Source organism: Sus scrofa, chromosome 16 (assembly GCF_000003025.6).
Source record: "Sus scrofa isolate TJ Tabasco breed Duroc chromosome 16, Sscrofa11.1, whole genome shotgun sequence".
Classification (NCBI taxonomy): domain Eukaryota; kingdom Metazoa; phylum Chordata; class Mammalia; order Artiodactyla; family Suidae; genus Sus; species Sus scrofa.
Window position 1 is genome coordinate 25,947,399 of NC_010458.4, and position 13,124 is coordinate 25,960,522.

The 13,124-nt window shown below is 42.4% G+C and overlaps 1 protein-coding gene across 1 annotated transcript in view; it reads right to left on the reverse strand.

Moving 5' to 3' along the window:
- MROH2B (maestro heat like repeat family member 2B) overlaps positions 1–13,124 on the reverse strand; it is a 64,428-nt gene that overhangs the window by 26,752 nt on the left and 24,552 nt on the right. Inside the window, 7 exon segments of the mRNA XM_003133911.5 lie at positions 401–480; positions 690–809; positions 1,822–1,848; positions 5,097–5,249; positions 5,789–5,896; positions 9,508–9,624; positions 12,933–13,040. Coding sequence (XP_003133959.4) covers positions 401–480; positions 690–809; positions 1,822–1,848; positions 5,097–5,249; positions 5,789–5,896; positions 9,508–9,624; positions 12,933–13,040 — 713 coding nt within the window.

Here is a 13,124-nt window from a genome sequence, read left to right on the forward strand (position 1 = left end):
GGGAGCAAATATATATATTTTTAATGTGCTTACAATTATTATCTTCTTCAGGCTTATTGCTGCTAACCACACTAGGATGTGATTAAGGCTTTCATAAGTTTTTAATGGGAAGATTAAAATTTGCCTACAGGCCAAGATAAATTATTTTTGCACAAAAATTTTAGTCTGACTCTAAACAGCAGAGCTAGTCCCTGTCAGTCATCAAATGATCAGGCTCTAAGTCCATTCTGTCACTCTGGAAGAGAAAAGATCTCCATTTTTGAAATAATCTATTGAATGGTGTTCATTTTGGGGAGGTAACTAGAGTTTGTGCTGAATAATAAGTCAGCTGATCCGAAGGAGGATGTGGGGGAGGTAATTTTTTTTTTTTTTTCAGTGAGAACAGCAAAAAATTCTCTACCTGAGGTACCTGATGGCGATTAGGGCTTTCCACCGAACAGGGCTAGCTAAGGAGTCCAGGGGCTCATCCCTGATGAAATCCTGCAACACAGACAAGAGGGTATTGGTGGGAAGGACCAGGGGAGTTTCTAGATGCAGCTGAAACCTCCCTGGACCATTGGGTGCCCTCAGGCAGAAATATGGCAGAGATCTGTTCCTCAGGACTGGCGGAGTTTAACCAAAGAGAGAAAGCCCACACTCTTGGTAATGCACTTCTTAGAGTCTTGCCCATGCCCTCTCTGCACACTCACTAGCAGGTAACCTAGCAGCACTTCCTTGTAGGAAAACTTGAATTTCCCATCCTCAGCATCTTGGACAGCAATGCCAATCTCCGTGATGCTTCTTGTGAAACTCATTTGCAGATCCATGTCCTAAAGCAAAATGATTCACAATGTAAGCCAGGGTCTTAGGCACCACACCTGGTTCTGCAAATATTTGACCCAGGTTTGAAAGATTCCTTTGCTCTGTTTGCCATTTCCACCTCAGTCTAGGATCCAAGTTGCAGGGCAGTTGAGAAACAAAGACCAATTTCCAACCGAAGCCCCCGCCATAGTTTGAGGTTTCTCTAGAGGAGTGGCTTTCAAACATTTTGTTTTGTTTTAGTTTTTCATTTATAATGATTTTTATTTTTTCCATTACAGCTGGTTTACAGTGTTCTGACAATTTTCTACTGTACAGCAAGGTGACCCAGTTACACATACATGTATACATTCTTTTTTTTCATATGATCATGCTCCATCATAAGTGACTAGACATAGTTCCCAGTGCTATACAGCAGGATTTTTTGATCAGAAATCAAAGTAGGAAACAGTTTACAATTCTGCTCAGTACTTACAGGCACCATATATGTGTGTGTGTGTGTATAACTTAAATAAAACTTTATGATACTTATTATTGCAATATACAATGTAGTCTTCTATTCTTCTTTTATTACGTTACAAAAAATTTTCTGGTTGTGATCTATTAGGTATATTAAATTGATTTCATGGTCTCTGGGTGATTCACAAGCCACAGTTATAAGAACACTGTTATAGTTTACAGACTAACTCAAAACCACCTAGAATCAAATATAACTCCTTGTTCTGCCTTTTTTTTTTTTGACTTCTCCCATATCATGCAGAAGTTCCAGGGCTAGGGACTGAACCCAAGCCACAGCAGCAACTTGAGCCACATCCTTAACCTACTGAACCACCAGGGAACTCCCTTGTTCTGTCTTAAATCAGGGTCAGGGATCTTGGCTTCAGAATTGGATTAATTAGTTGTATACTGGGATCCTTTCCTGTGGAATCAAATCAAGAGAACATTTATGCTTATTGAACTTCCAGGGAGTATGATTTGTATTCAGATATATTTATATTCAAATATGTAAAATATATTACATACCTTGCTCATCACAGACACGCCCAGAACCTGAAAAAAATCAAAGGCAAAAGTAGATAATAAAGCGGCAGTTAGAGAACTTCCTTACCCCAACCAAAGGCTACCACCCATCAACCCGAAGGACAGCAGTGAACAGGATGCTTAGTCTTTCTAAGGGCGGAAGCTGTTGCCTCCCTCCCCCACTGCCAACCAGAGACCTTGTATGTTGGCGGACACTTTGTCATGAGTGAATCTTGACTAAGCTACAGAAGGCAGCACAAAGACAGCAATGCTTTGGGTTCTAGATGTTTCATTTTAAAGAGGTTCCATCAGATGTTGGTTAAAAAAATAAAAGAATGGTATATAAAGCTCTTGGCAGAAAGAATAGAGAAAAGTTATAAAAGTTAACAGGGCAACCAACTATGGAACTGAGATGTAGTCAGTTCTGAGACATCTGTGTTGAAAAGGCAAATTTCCTCCAATGAAACTGATATACAGGGGAATATTTTTAGTGTATTCTGAACTTTGAGTTCGCTTACGTGCAATTTTGTCCATGAGAGCAAAAGGGTGCACTGGCTGAACTGAGCCTGAGGAAGACTCACACACCCACCCCAAATACCTGTTTACGGTGTGATGAGCTGCTCCTGTTCAAATCTGGCATTACAGCTGTCCATCTGATTTCAGATAACCCTCCTTCCCTCCACTGTTCCATAATAACCCATAAATTGCACTGCTGACTGCAGGTGTTTTTCAAGGAAAAGCATTGTCATTTTTTGTAGCATTTACGTATTTCTTAACTCTTTTAAAAACTATTTTTGAAAATGAGATTCTTGGTTTTTTTTTTAAATGTGTCATTGATAGGGATTTTTCGAAAGTTGTGCTGCTCATCCAATTTTCCTAGTTCCCCTTGTGGCTCAGCTGGTTAAGAATCCAACTAGTATCCATGAGAATTCAGGTTCGATCTCTGACCTTGCTCATTGGATTAAGGATCCAGCGTTGCAGCAAGCTGTCTCCCATCCGGTGCTAATTCGACCTCTAGCCTGGGAATTTCCATATGCCACAGGTGCGGCCCTAAAAAGCAAAACAAACAAACAAACAAACAAAAACAAAACAAAACAAAAACAATTTTCCCCATAATCTCTGTGGCTTTTCTTGTACAATTTGTACAAATGCGTTACCGAAGAATTGACCCTACCTTGGAAGTGTACAGTGATCTCTATACACATTTTACCTCATTCCTTTTTTATTTTTATCATAATTTCCCTCATTGATGGACTAAATGTTGAAGTAACATAAAGCATCTTTCTGAAATTATGTTTTCGGTTCTCACCATTGCTTATGAAATTTAGGGTGCATCAGAATTACCTTTTGAAGAGAATGTTAAAATTACAGATTCAGTGATCCATCCCTGAAGACTGATTCATTAGGGATCTCTCTCTATATATATTTTTTCTTTTTATGGCTATAGTATATGGAAGTTCCCAGGTAGGGGTTGAATTGGAGCTTCGGCTTTAGGTATAACGCCACAGCCACAGCAACACTGGATCCGATCTGCAACCTATGCTGCAGCTTGCAGCAATGCCAGATCCTAACCCACTGAGCGAGGCCAGGGATCAAACCCACATCCTTATGGATATGAATGCAGATTCTTAACTCACTGAGACACAACTGGAACTCCCAGGGATTTCCACTTTTAACAGGATCTCCAGGTAATTCTCATGCAATTGAGGTGTGAGGACCTCCTCCCTACATTCTTCCACTAGCATATACCTACTCCTATGACATCATTATCTCCTTGTGACTCCATTCATCTCACATACACACATGAATAAATCTCAAGGGCACATATTTATCAAACAGGTGGTTTGCGGGGAGCACAGAGGAGGAGATAAACTTAAGATACGATCCCTAACATCCAGGTGCTGTCCACCTAACGGGAGAAGTGGGTGTGCATGTAATCAGTGAAAGCCTCCCAAACCTGACTGTGAATAAGAATTATTTACAAACCTTTTAAAAATACAAATGGCAGATTCCACCCCAGACTTACCGAGTCAACCTCCCTGGATCATAACTCTGGAAAGCTCTGTTTTAAACTCAATGTTTCTAGGTGATTCTTAGGTAGCTAAGCTGGCACTAATCAGCAAAATCATTGAATTGACAATACGTATAAAGTGCTTTGTTAAAGCTACAAAAAGTGCTTCAGGGGATAGAAATGACTGGGTGAATTCCAACTCAGTTCTGTGGTTCTGAGGCAGGAACATCCTTGGTGTGTCTGAGGAGCATCAGGGATGATCAGGAGGGCTGGGGTGAATATGGAGGGGCACGTTAGTACAGCAGGAGGTGAGTGGAGCAGATTGACAAATACTGTATTTTATTCAATTAAAAAAATATATATACGGTGCTTGCTATTTGTGAGGCACTATTTTAAATGGTTTATACATATTACCATATAAAAGGTGAAATGACTACCTTTAGTAACATACCAGAGACTATTACAAGGAAGTCATAAGCCAGCTGCCTTAAAGTTGTATAGGAGTCATTGCTGTAAGTTCAAAAGAGTGAGACTATTACGGTAAAATTGATCCAGGAAGGCAACACGGGAATGGTAGAATGTGACCTGCCCACAGCCTTAGAAAGAAAGAAAGTAACCACTTGACCCTGTTTTTTTTTTTTTTTTTTTTTTGTCTTTTTTGCTATTTCTTGGGCCACTCCCGCGGCATATGGAGTTTACCAGGCTAGGGGTCGAATCGGAGCTGTAGCTGCCAGCCTATGCCAGAGCCACAGCAACTCAGGATCCGAGCTGCGTCTGCAACCTACACCACAGCTCACGGTAACGCCGGATCGTTAACCCACTGAGCAAGGGCAGGGATCGAACCTGCAACCTCATGGTTCCTAGTCGGATTTGTCAACCACTGCGCCACGACAGGAACTCCTGACCCTGTTTCTTAATGTTTTCTGTTCCCATATGTTCTCATCTTCCAAACATACCAGATCCTATATTTCTTTTTTTTTTTTAATAATTTTTTTTCTTTTTTTATGGCTGCACCCACAGAACATGGAAGTTCCTGGGCCAAGGATTGAATCCAAGTGCCCCGGGTGGGGGATTGAGCCTGCACCTCTGCAGTGACTAAGCCACCACTGTTGGATTCTTAACCTGCTGCACCACAGTGGGAACGTCCAGATCCTTCCTTTCCGTGGGTCTGTACCCTTTGAGCATTGAAGGTTTCCAAGAACTGAGCCCCTCCAAGGTTTGGGAACCCCAGCCCTGGCAATTGTGGTCACCCTGTGTTGGCTGTTACCTGAGAGCACTGGCCGTAGAGAAACAGGACTTGGGACACAATGTCCTGATCAAGCCTTGCGAGGAGCTGACTCTTGGGAGCGTGGAGGGCCACGGCTCCGTAGATAACCATGACGTCAGTCTTGGTCAGGCTCTTTTTCCCTGAAAAAATACCCTGAAAAGGAGGAAAGAGAGACACAAAAATATAATTGAGGGAGTTTCTTTCTCTCCCATTTTTTTTCCCCTAATCCTATGGGCCACTCTAGGCATAAAGAAGGGGAGCTGGAATTATTAAAATGAGCCTAAAGCTGGTACACTTTATCCAAATGTAAACACCAAGCATGGTGTGGTGGGTCTATTGGGCTTTAATAGAAGCTCCTGTGTCAAGACTTGTGTTCATATTTACTTACTGGCTTCCTCCCTTTCAGGGAAAGTGGAGTGTACCCAATGGGAATTGTCCATGAGGCCCGAGCAGCTGATGAGCCTGTGCATACACAGAGCCCATGAGGACTTTCCAGGCCAGCATTCAGGACAGAAAGTAGAGTAGCCTTGTTATCTAGCTGGTGGTTCTATGGGGCTTGGGCTCGGGCAGTCCTGACCTGGAATAAAGACCTGGGGACAGGAGCAAGTATGATACGGAGAAGGAATATTCACTGAAGGAATCAGTGTCATTTGCCCTTGAAATCAATGACCCAGGCCTTTTATCCTTTTTACCTTACATCGATTCATGAAAAACTTTTCCCGATCTTGGAATGTTTTAAGAACTTTTAAAACTACTTCAAAGTGGTTCTCGGCACAGTAGCCTAAAATGGATGTCGTTCCCTAAAATCAGAAAAGAGGATATTTTGAGATTGTTCCATTATCCAACCAATATTGACTGAGCACCTATTATGTGCCAGGATCTCTTCTAGGTGCTGGGGATACTGCACCTAGAACACACCAAACTCCCTGTCCTTGTGAGTGTACAACCAGGGGATGTCACAGGGAAGTGACATAGAGTGAACACATAAATTCGGTAAACATGTAAATATATAATATGTCGGATGGTGATAAATGCTATGGAGATAAGAAAAGAAAAGCAAAAAAAAAAAAAAGAGTAGCTGCTGGCTGCTGCAAGATGTGGGGAGTTAACAATATAAATAGAGTAGCCAGGAAGGCCTCAGTAAAGGGTCACATGGAGAAGAGCCCTGAGGGTGAGTCACTGGAGCATCTGGGAAGGCGAGTTCCAAACAGAGAGAAAGTTAAGTGCAAAGGCCCTGAGGTGCAGAGAGGAGGGCAGAATGGACAATGGAGGGGAAGTGCAAGATGGGGTGAGGGGGCAGTGGGGGTTGGTCTGAGTAGGGCCTCGTAGGCCACACTCAAGATTTTGGGTTTTTTTTTTTTTTTTTTTTGCTATTTTAGAGCCATATTTGCAGCCTATGGAGGTTCCCAGGCTAGGGGTCGAGTCGGAGCTGTAGTCACTGGCCTACACCACAGCCACAGCAATGATGGATCTGAGCTGCATCTGCAACCTACACCACAGCTCACTGCAATGAGCTTAACCTTACCCCACTGATCGAGGCCAGGGATCGAATCCCCAGCCTCAGGGATCCTGGTTGGGTTGTTAACTGCTGAACCATAAAGGGAATTCCATCAAGATTTTGGACTATTAGAAGTTCCCGTCGTGGCTCAATGGTTAACGAGTCCGACTAGGAACCATGAGGTTTCGGGTTCGATCCCTGGCCTTGCTCAGTGGGTTAACGATCCGGCGTTGCTGTGAGCTGTGGTGTAGGTCGCAGACTCGGCTCGAATCCCACGTTGCTGTGGCTCTGGTGTAGGCTGGCGGCTACAGCTCTGATTCGACCCCTAGCCTGGGAACCTCCATATGCTGTGGGAGCGGCCCTAGAAATGGCAAAAAGACAAAAAAAAAAAAAAAAATTGGACTTTAAATCTTAGATTAGTGGGAGCCAATGGAGATTTAAAAAAAATTTTTTTTGGTTGAATTTTTAAAAATCAAATTATAATTGATGTACAATGTTGTGCCAATTTCTGCTGTACAGCAAAATGACCCTTTGAGTTAACATTAGTTGACTGATGTTTTTAAAGAATCACTCTCCTGCTAAAACTTTGCTCTATCTTAAGTAGTTAAAATGTTGAAAACTGGTAGGTCCTGTTTCACACTCTATGGTTCTATCCCCCCTTGCCCATATTCTTCCCACCTCTCTCTTTTTCTTTTTTTTGGGGGGGGGGCAAGCCAGTGGCATGCAAAGTTTCAGGGTTTGGGATTGAACCCGAGCCATATGAGTGACAATGCCAGATCCTTAGCCTCTAGGCCACCAGGGAACTCCTTTCTTCTCCCTTCCTCCACCCCTTCCTTCCTTTCTTCCTGTCTGCCATCCTTCCTTTCTTTTTTTTCCCACCTCTCTTGCCCAGTCTGCTTTCACCACTGTTCCCTCATGGCAGTTTGTTTATGAGTCCTATTATATTTCATCTGGTTGTATAACCTGATTAAGTCACCATAAGCATCCAGGGACTAGACCACTGTCAACAAGGTCTTAACAAGCATGGTCATTAGTCTGCAGATACCAAACCACACACCCTCCATTGCCAGAAGATGCTTGGGAGAATTCTTTAACAGCTTGTGGCCTGACATGCTGTTCCTGTGTTCCTTGGTCGTGCATGGCCTTAGATAGAAACCTCTCTGTGTCTTTCCACCTGTGGGACCTCTCATGAGCTCAGTGCTGCTCCTCTCCCAACCATCTTCCTAACTTCTTAACTCCTTCCCCAGCATTCAGACTGTGACCTATATTCCATTGTTCTCTGTCATTTAAGTCTGGCCAAACCCAAGCCCTGGATACATCTGACTCTCCAACTTGCCTTCACTAATCCCTATACTTCCGCTGTTGAACAAAAAAGTGACATCCCCAAGAAAATAGGTGAAGGTGAAGATGATTTCAACTCCCACCGGGTCTGCACAGATGTCCCACTTCTTTTCCTTAGTCCCTCTTCTCTCTAGTTCCTCAAGGTTGCACTTTCAGCTCTTCTTCCTTGAAACTGTTCTCTAAGAACTTTCAATGAACAGGAACTTTGAGAAGGGGTCTATTTTCCCTTATTTCGCTTGGAGGAACCTGAGGGCTATAGATAGTATGCTGGGAGCCAAGGTTTAACTTCAGCTAATACGATGCCAAAATCAGAGCTCTGGTGTCACCTGATTGAGAGAGACTCATACTCAGGAGATGGAAGGTCACAGGCTCAGCGAGACTAAGAAAGTGATGTGTTGATATTTCACCCATCCAGAGGTCATCCACTAAATGACTTGAGTGTGTGGGGGACACACTCAAGAACTTGAAGTGAGGTCAAAGGATTTGAGAAGCTCAAATGGATGTCACAAAGTTCATCTCTTAAAGTTTTTGAACCCCTTAGACCTGGAATGACAGCCATACTGTATGCTCATATCTAAAATGGATATACGTTGTTCCCTAGCCTAGAGCAGAACCGAAAGAGTAACTAGAATGGGAAAAAATGGTGCTTTGAATAATGCCAATGATAAATAGGTGATGACTGAAAGCCTGAGAAGGAAAAGGGGGCTAAGAGCAATATAAAAGCAGTTTCAAAAGTTCAAGAAGTTTATGGAGTTCCCATTGTGGCTCAGTGGTAACGAACCTGACTAGTATCCATGAGGACACAGGTTCGATACCTGGACTCTCTCAGTGGGTTAAGGATCCAGCATTGTTGTGAGCTGTGTTGTAGGTTGCAGATGTGGCTTGGATCTGGCATTGCTGTGGTATAGGCCAGCAGCTACATCTCTGATTCAATCCCTAGCCCCAGAACTTCCATATGCTGTGGGTGCAGCCCTAAAAAGAACAGAAAAGTTAGATAATTCTGGTGGTTTTTAGGCATTTACAATGGGGAAAGAACTCTAAACACCTCAGCATTTCTAAGAAGGAGGTATAACAAAACACGCTACAACAATTTATTTTTTTACTAGCTGGGAGGTTTTTGTAAAATAGACATCTTTTTTCTTCACATTCATATATGGTCTCCAGCTTAGGTTAGGGTGGGGACTAGGCAAAGGCACTTTGCAAAGCTCTTGAGGTTATATTTTCTCCAGGTGGAAAACCAATGGTATACAAGCTTACTTTCAGCATCTGAGTTCAATAATTTTGATACTTACACTCTTAAGTTATAAATCCAAGGTCAAAATATATTTAAAATAATTTTGTTAAGTAAGAGTGATTAAAATTATTTTTAAATAGTTTCACAAATCTGTCTAAATAATGAAGCACTGATATTTAAATAGGGAAACCTCATTTTTCTGAAAAATTCTGTTGGACTCTTTTGAATGTATGCCTGTATAATTCTGGATAAGACATTAATATAACAAATGCCGGAGGTTTTCCAGACAGAATTCATTACCATCGTCATGAGAAGAAATTGAAGGAAAGGAGTCCCACCTGTCGTTGATCCCCCAGGTGGTTTGGGGCAATCAGAAATTCCTTAATCTGTGTGCTTACGAAGTCTGTATCTTGGCAGGAGGCTAAGGTAGTTCCCAAGGCTTTCCAAAGGAATTTCTGGAAAACAAAAGATAAGCAACAGAATGTTAAAGGTTGGAAATCAAGACTCTGATGAAAAGTAGGAGGAGTTAAAACAGTCATTCAAAGAAAAGAAGTTGAGGTGACTTATGACTGCTTAATACGCATGCACTTTCAAGTACCATCTCTTCTTCAAAGTGCTCCCTCCCCCCAGGCTTTGTCCTCCACCTGTGTTCTTCTGCCCTCCCCTATGCCATGTGCCCTGCCTTCATAATACCATTCATTCCCTACTGCAATGTTTAAATTTTCTTGTTTGTCTCTATGCTCAGAATTTCATTTCTTGGTAGCAGAAGCAGAGGGTCTTAAGGATTATTTCCAGTGTGCAGTCACTGGTAGCTAACAAGTACTTGGTACATGCTTACTGAATAAACATGTTCAGTGAAAACTGGGTCATTCTGAAGATGATGCAATCAGATATTCTCAAACTCCAGAGTATATCGACTTAGTTTATAGTTTGGGAGGCTTAACTTTACAATCAAGTTTTGGAAATAATACTTTGTATATTCCATGGTGATCTCTGTCCCGGGAGTAGAGTAACTTGTCCAGAAGTGCTGTCAGAATGGTGTTAGTAGTAAAGAGGAAAAGTCACCTAAGAACTTTCACGTACACGTTGTGTCTTTAGTAGGGATCTCTGAGTAAATGGGGGAGGGAAAGCACCTGGTGGAGGAATGGTGGTGACAGAGCAGGTGGGGAGTCCTTCTGTGGCTTCTACCTCCCTCAGAGGTAGTGGAATGTTGGCTTCCTCATGCTAGCCCTATCCTGGTTACTTCTGCAGCATCAGGATGGAGAAGAGGCAAGTAGGGCAGACAGGGCTTCCTGTCATCCTTCCTTAGAAGCTGTGTAAGATGTAGAGCTATGACTGGGGGAGGGGAAAGCCCAGCAGTGGCTCGTGTTTGATCACCATTGCACTGGCCAGGATGTAAATAGGTAGATAAGTCCATGGGGGATACACAGGTATATTCATACCAGATTGGCATGTCTTTATTTAGAATGTCCATCTTGTTACATACAGGAGGTTCACTCCAAGGACTCTGCAGAGATCAAAGGAATGTAGCTATTGAGTGGTCCTCATTGATCAGGAGGGAACTATGGCCCAGGATGAATGGACAATGTAGTGGTAACCGATGAAGGTAAATTAGTACATCCCGGAGAAATTGTATGGATTTGTCTGATTTAGGATGAGAGGGGGGCACAAGGTGATAAAGCAGGTGGAACAACTCCCAGAGTAAGAGCGGCCTCAATCAGAGTGAGAATCTGACAAGGCAGCACCCACTCCAGCCTTGGTTGTCTAGGCAAAAGCCCCCATGATAACAGAATTATAATGAGCAAAACTGTGTACGCACTGGAGTAAATATTGATTAGGAACAAAGCTACTAGAGTCTATTTAATTCTGTCTTAGGAAAAGGACAGGAAAGAGTATGGAAAAATCTTGTACTGCAGAAAAAGTTGAATCCGTGAAGGGGAAAACGTGTGAAGGGTTAGCCTCCAAGGCTCCTGGTGCCCCTGACCTTTGCTTTGCTGCTGAATTTGGTCAGATTCAGGGACTTGGCTAGGGATCCCAGAAATCAGAAAACCAGAAACTGGGAGAAAAAATGGAGTTGATGGCAAAAATAGCCACAACCTTTCTATCCCACCTCTATCCATGCTTCCTTGCTAGGGGAGGTCCTGGGTCTTTCTATCTAGAAGACTCTACTTCTCCATTCCTTGCATCTGGGCTGGCCTGGTGACTTGCTTTTGTCAGTAGAATATGGTAGAAGCCATAATATATCTGTTCTGAGCTTAGACCTCAAGAGACCTTGCACACTTCATTGCTACCACCGTGAGAGCAAGCCTGCTGGAGGATGAGAAACTGTAAGGAGCAGAAACAAGCTGTCCTAGTTAAGATCATCCCAGACCAGTCAATCCCCAGCACACCCCAGTGAGACTAATTGAGATCAGAAGACTGACGAGTTGAGCCCAAACCAAACTGTCAACCTACAAAATCATAAGCTAATTAGGTTCCTGTTATTTTAAGCCACTAGGGGTAGTTTGCTGTGCTTCCAAAACTACTTGGTACACTCTTACTTTTCTGGTGTTAAGTATGAAGGCTGAGAGTCACCTAGGCAGCTCATTGCTTGAATTGCTCTGCCTACTCCTACCATCATTATCCTGGAACAGTTTCGTAGGTCTGGAAGTTGTTGGATGAGTGCTATTACATGAGATGCACAAGGCTAGTTTGTGTATAAGAAGATGAGGCATTGCTCACCAAATCTTCCTGAAGGGTGTGTTTGCAGGCTGGCTAGACCAATTTGGAGAGCCAGTATTCTGTACCTAATTAGAGAGTCAATTGGTAAAGGGAATTTTGAAAATTACATAGAAGAGTTGCAGGTTTCTAAGAAAGAATTTGTGGGGAAAGACACTTAATACTTGGAACTCTGAATGACCTAAGAGATGCTTTTCCAGGAAAAAAAATTGGGATTTGAAAATTATGTAGGAGGGTTGTAAGTTCATAATGAAGAATTTGTTGCAAAAAATGCTCAGTACTGGGGGTATTTAACAACTTAGGATATGTTTTTCCAACAAAAAAATTTAAGAATGGTATAACCACATGTATAACCACAATCTACTTTTTATTGAACACCTGCTGGGTGCCAGTCACTTTACTAGGGACTTTAGAGGCATTTTCTCATTGGATCTTCATAACGCTACAATCCTCAGGGGTGGATATAATTTCCATTTTATTGGCAAGTATAACTGAGGCTTCAGAGAGGTTAAACAATTTACCTAAAGCTACATAAATAGTAAGTAGCAGAAACTAGATTCATTTGGAATGGATGGTTATAACGTGGAAGGTTTGTTAGGGGTCCTGCGGAGATGGAAGAATGAAAACCCTGGCCTTTGAGAATTCTTATTTTTTCAAGTTTTTTAAAAAAATTGTAGTAGATTATTTCTTGTCGACAGCCTTATTAGACTGGCCCAGTGGAAACCAAGACACATGCTGGTGTTAAACCAGTGTTACGGTAGGGGTTGCTTTTTGTCTCCCAGTATCCAGTTTTCTTCCTTCTCTAGAACCAGAACCCCTGCATTTCAGTCAGGCATGTATTTATCTCGAAGGCAGTATATACTTCACAATTTTCCTTGCAGGTAAGTGCAGCCCTGTAACTTTTGATCAAATGTAAGGTGAAGAGAAGGTAGCATTTTCTAACCACTTCTCCTACCTTTTGGTTGCAGTACAGACCAGTTGGAACTGGAACAGCCGTTTTAGGCCATAAAGTAAAAGCTAAAGGTCTCTGAGCTGAAAAACCAACCTTCTCAACAGAGGTGTTGTCGTAACTGTCCATTTGCTGGTTGAAATCCCGACTCAGTTGAATGGTCCAGGCGATGTCACTGATCTTCCGTAATGATTCTTTGAGCAACTGTTGTGGGAGGTGAATGTGACTGTTTAATGTGCTTTCTTGGTACTTTTTTTGTTATGATATATTCTAAAAGTAAAAGATATA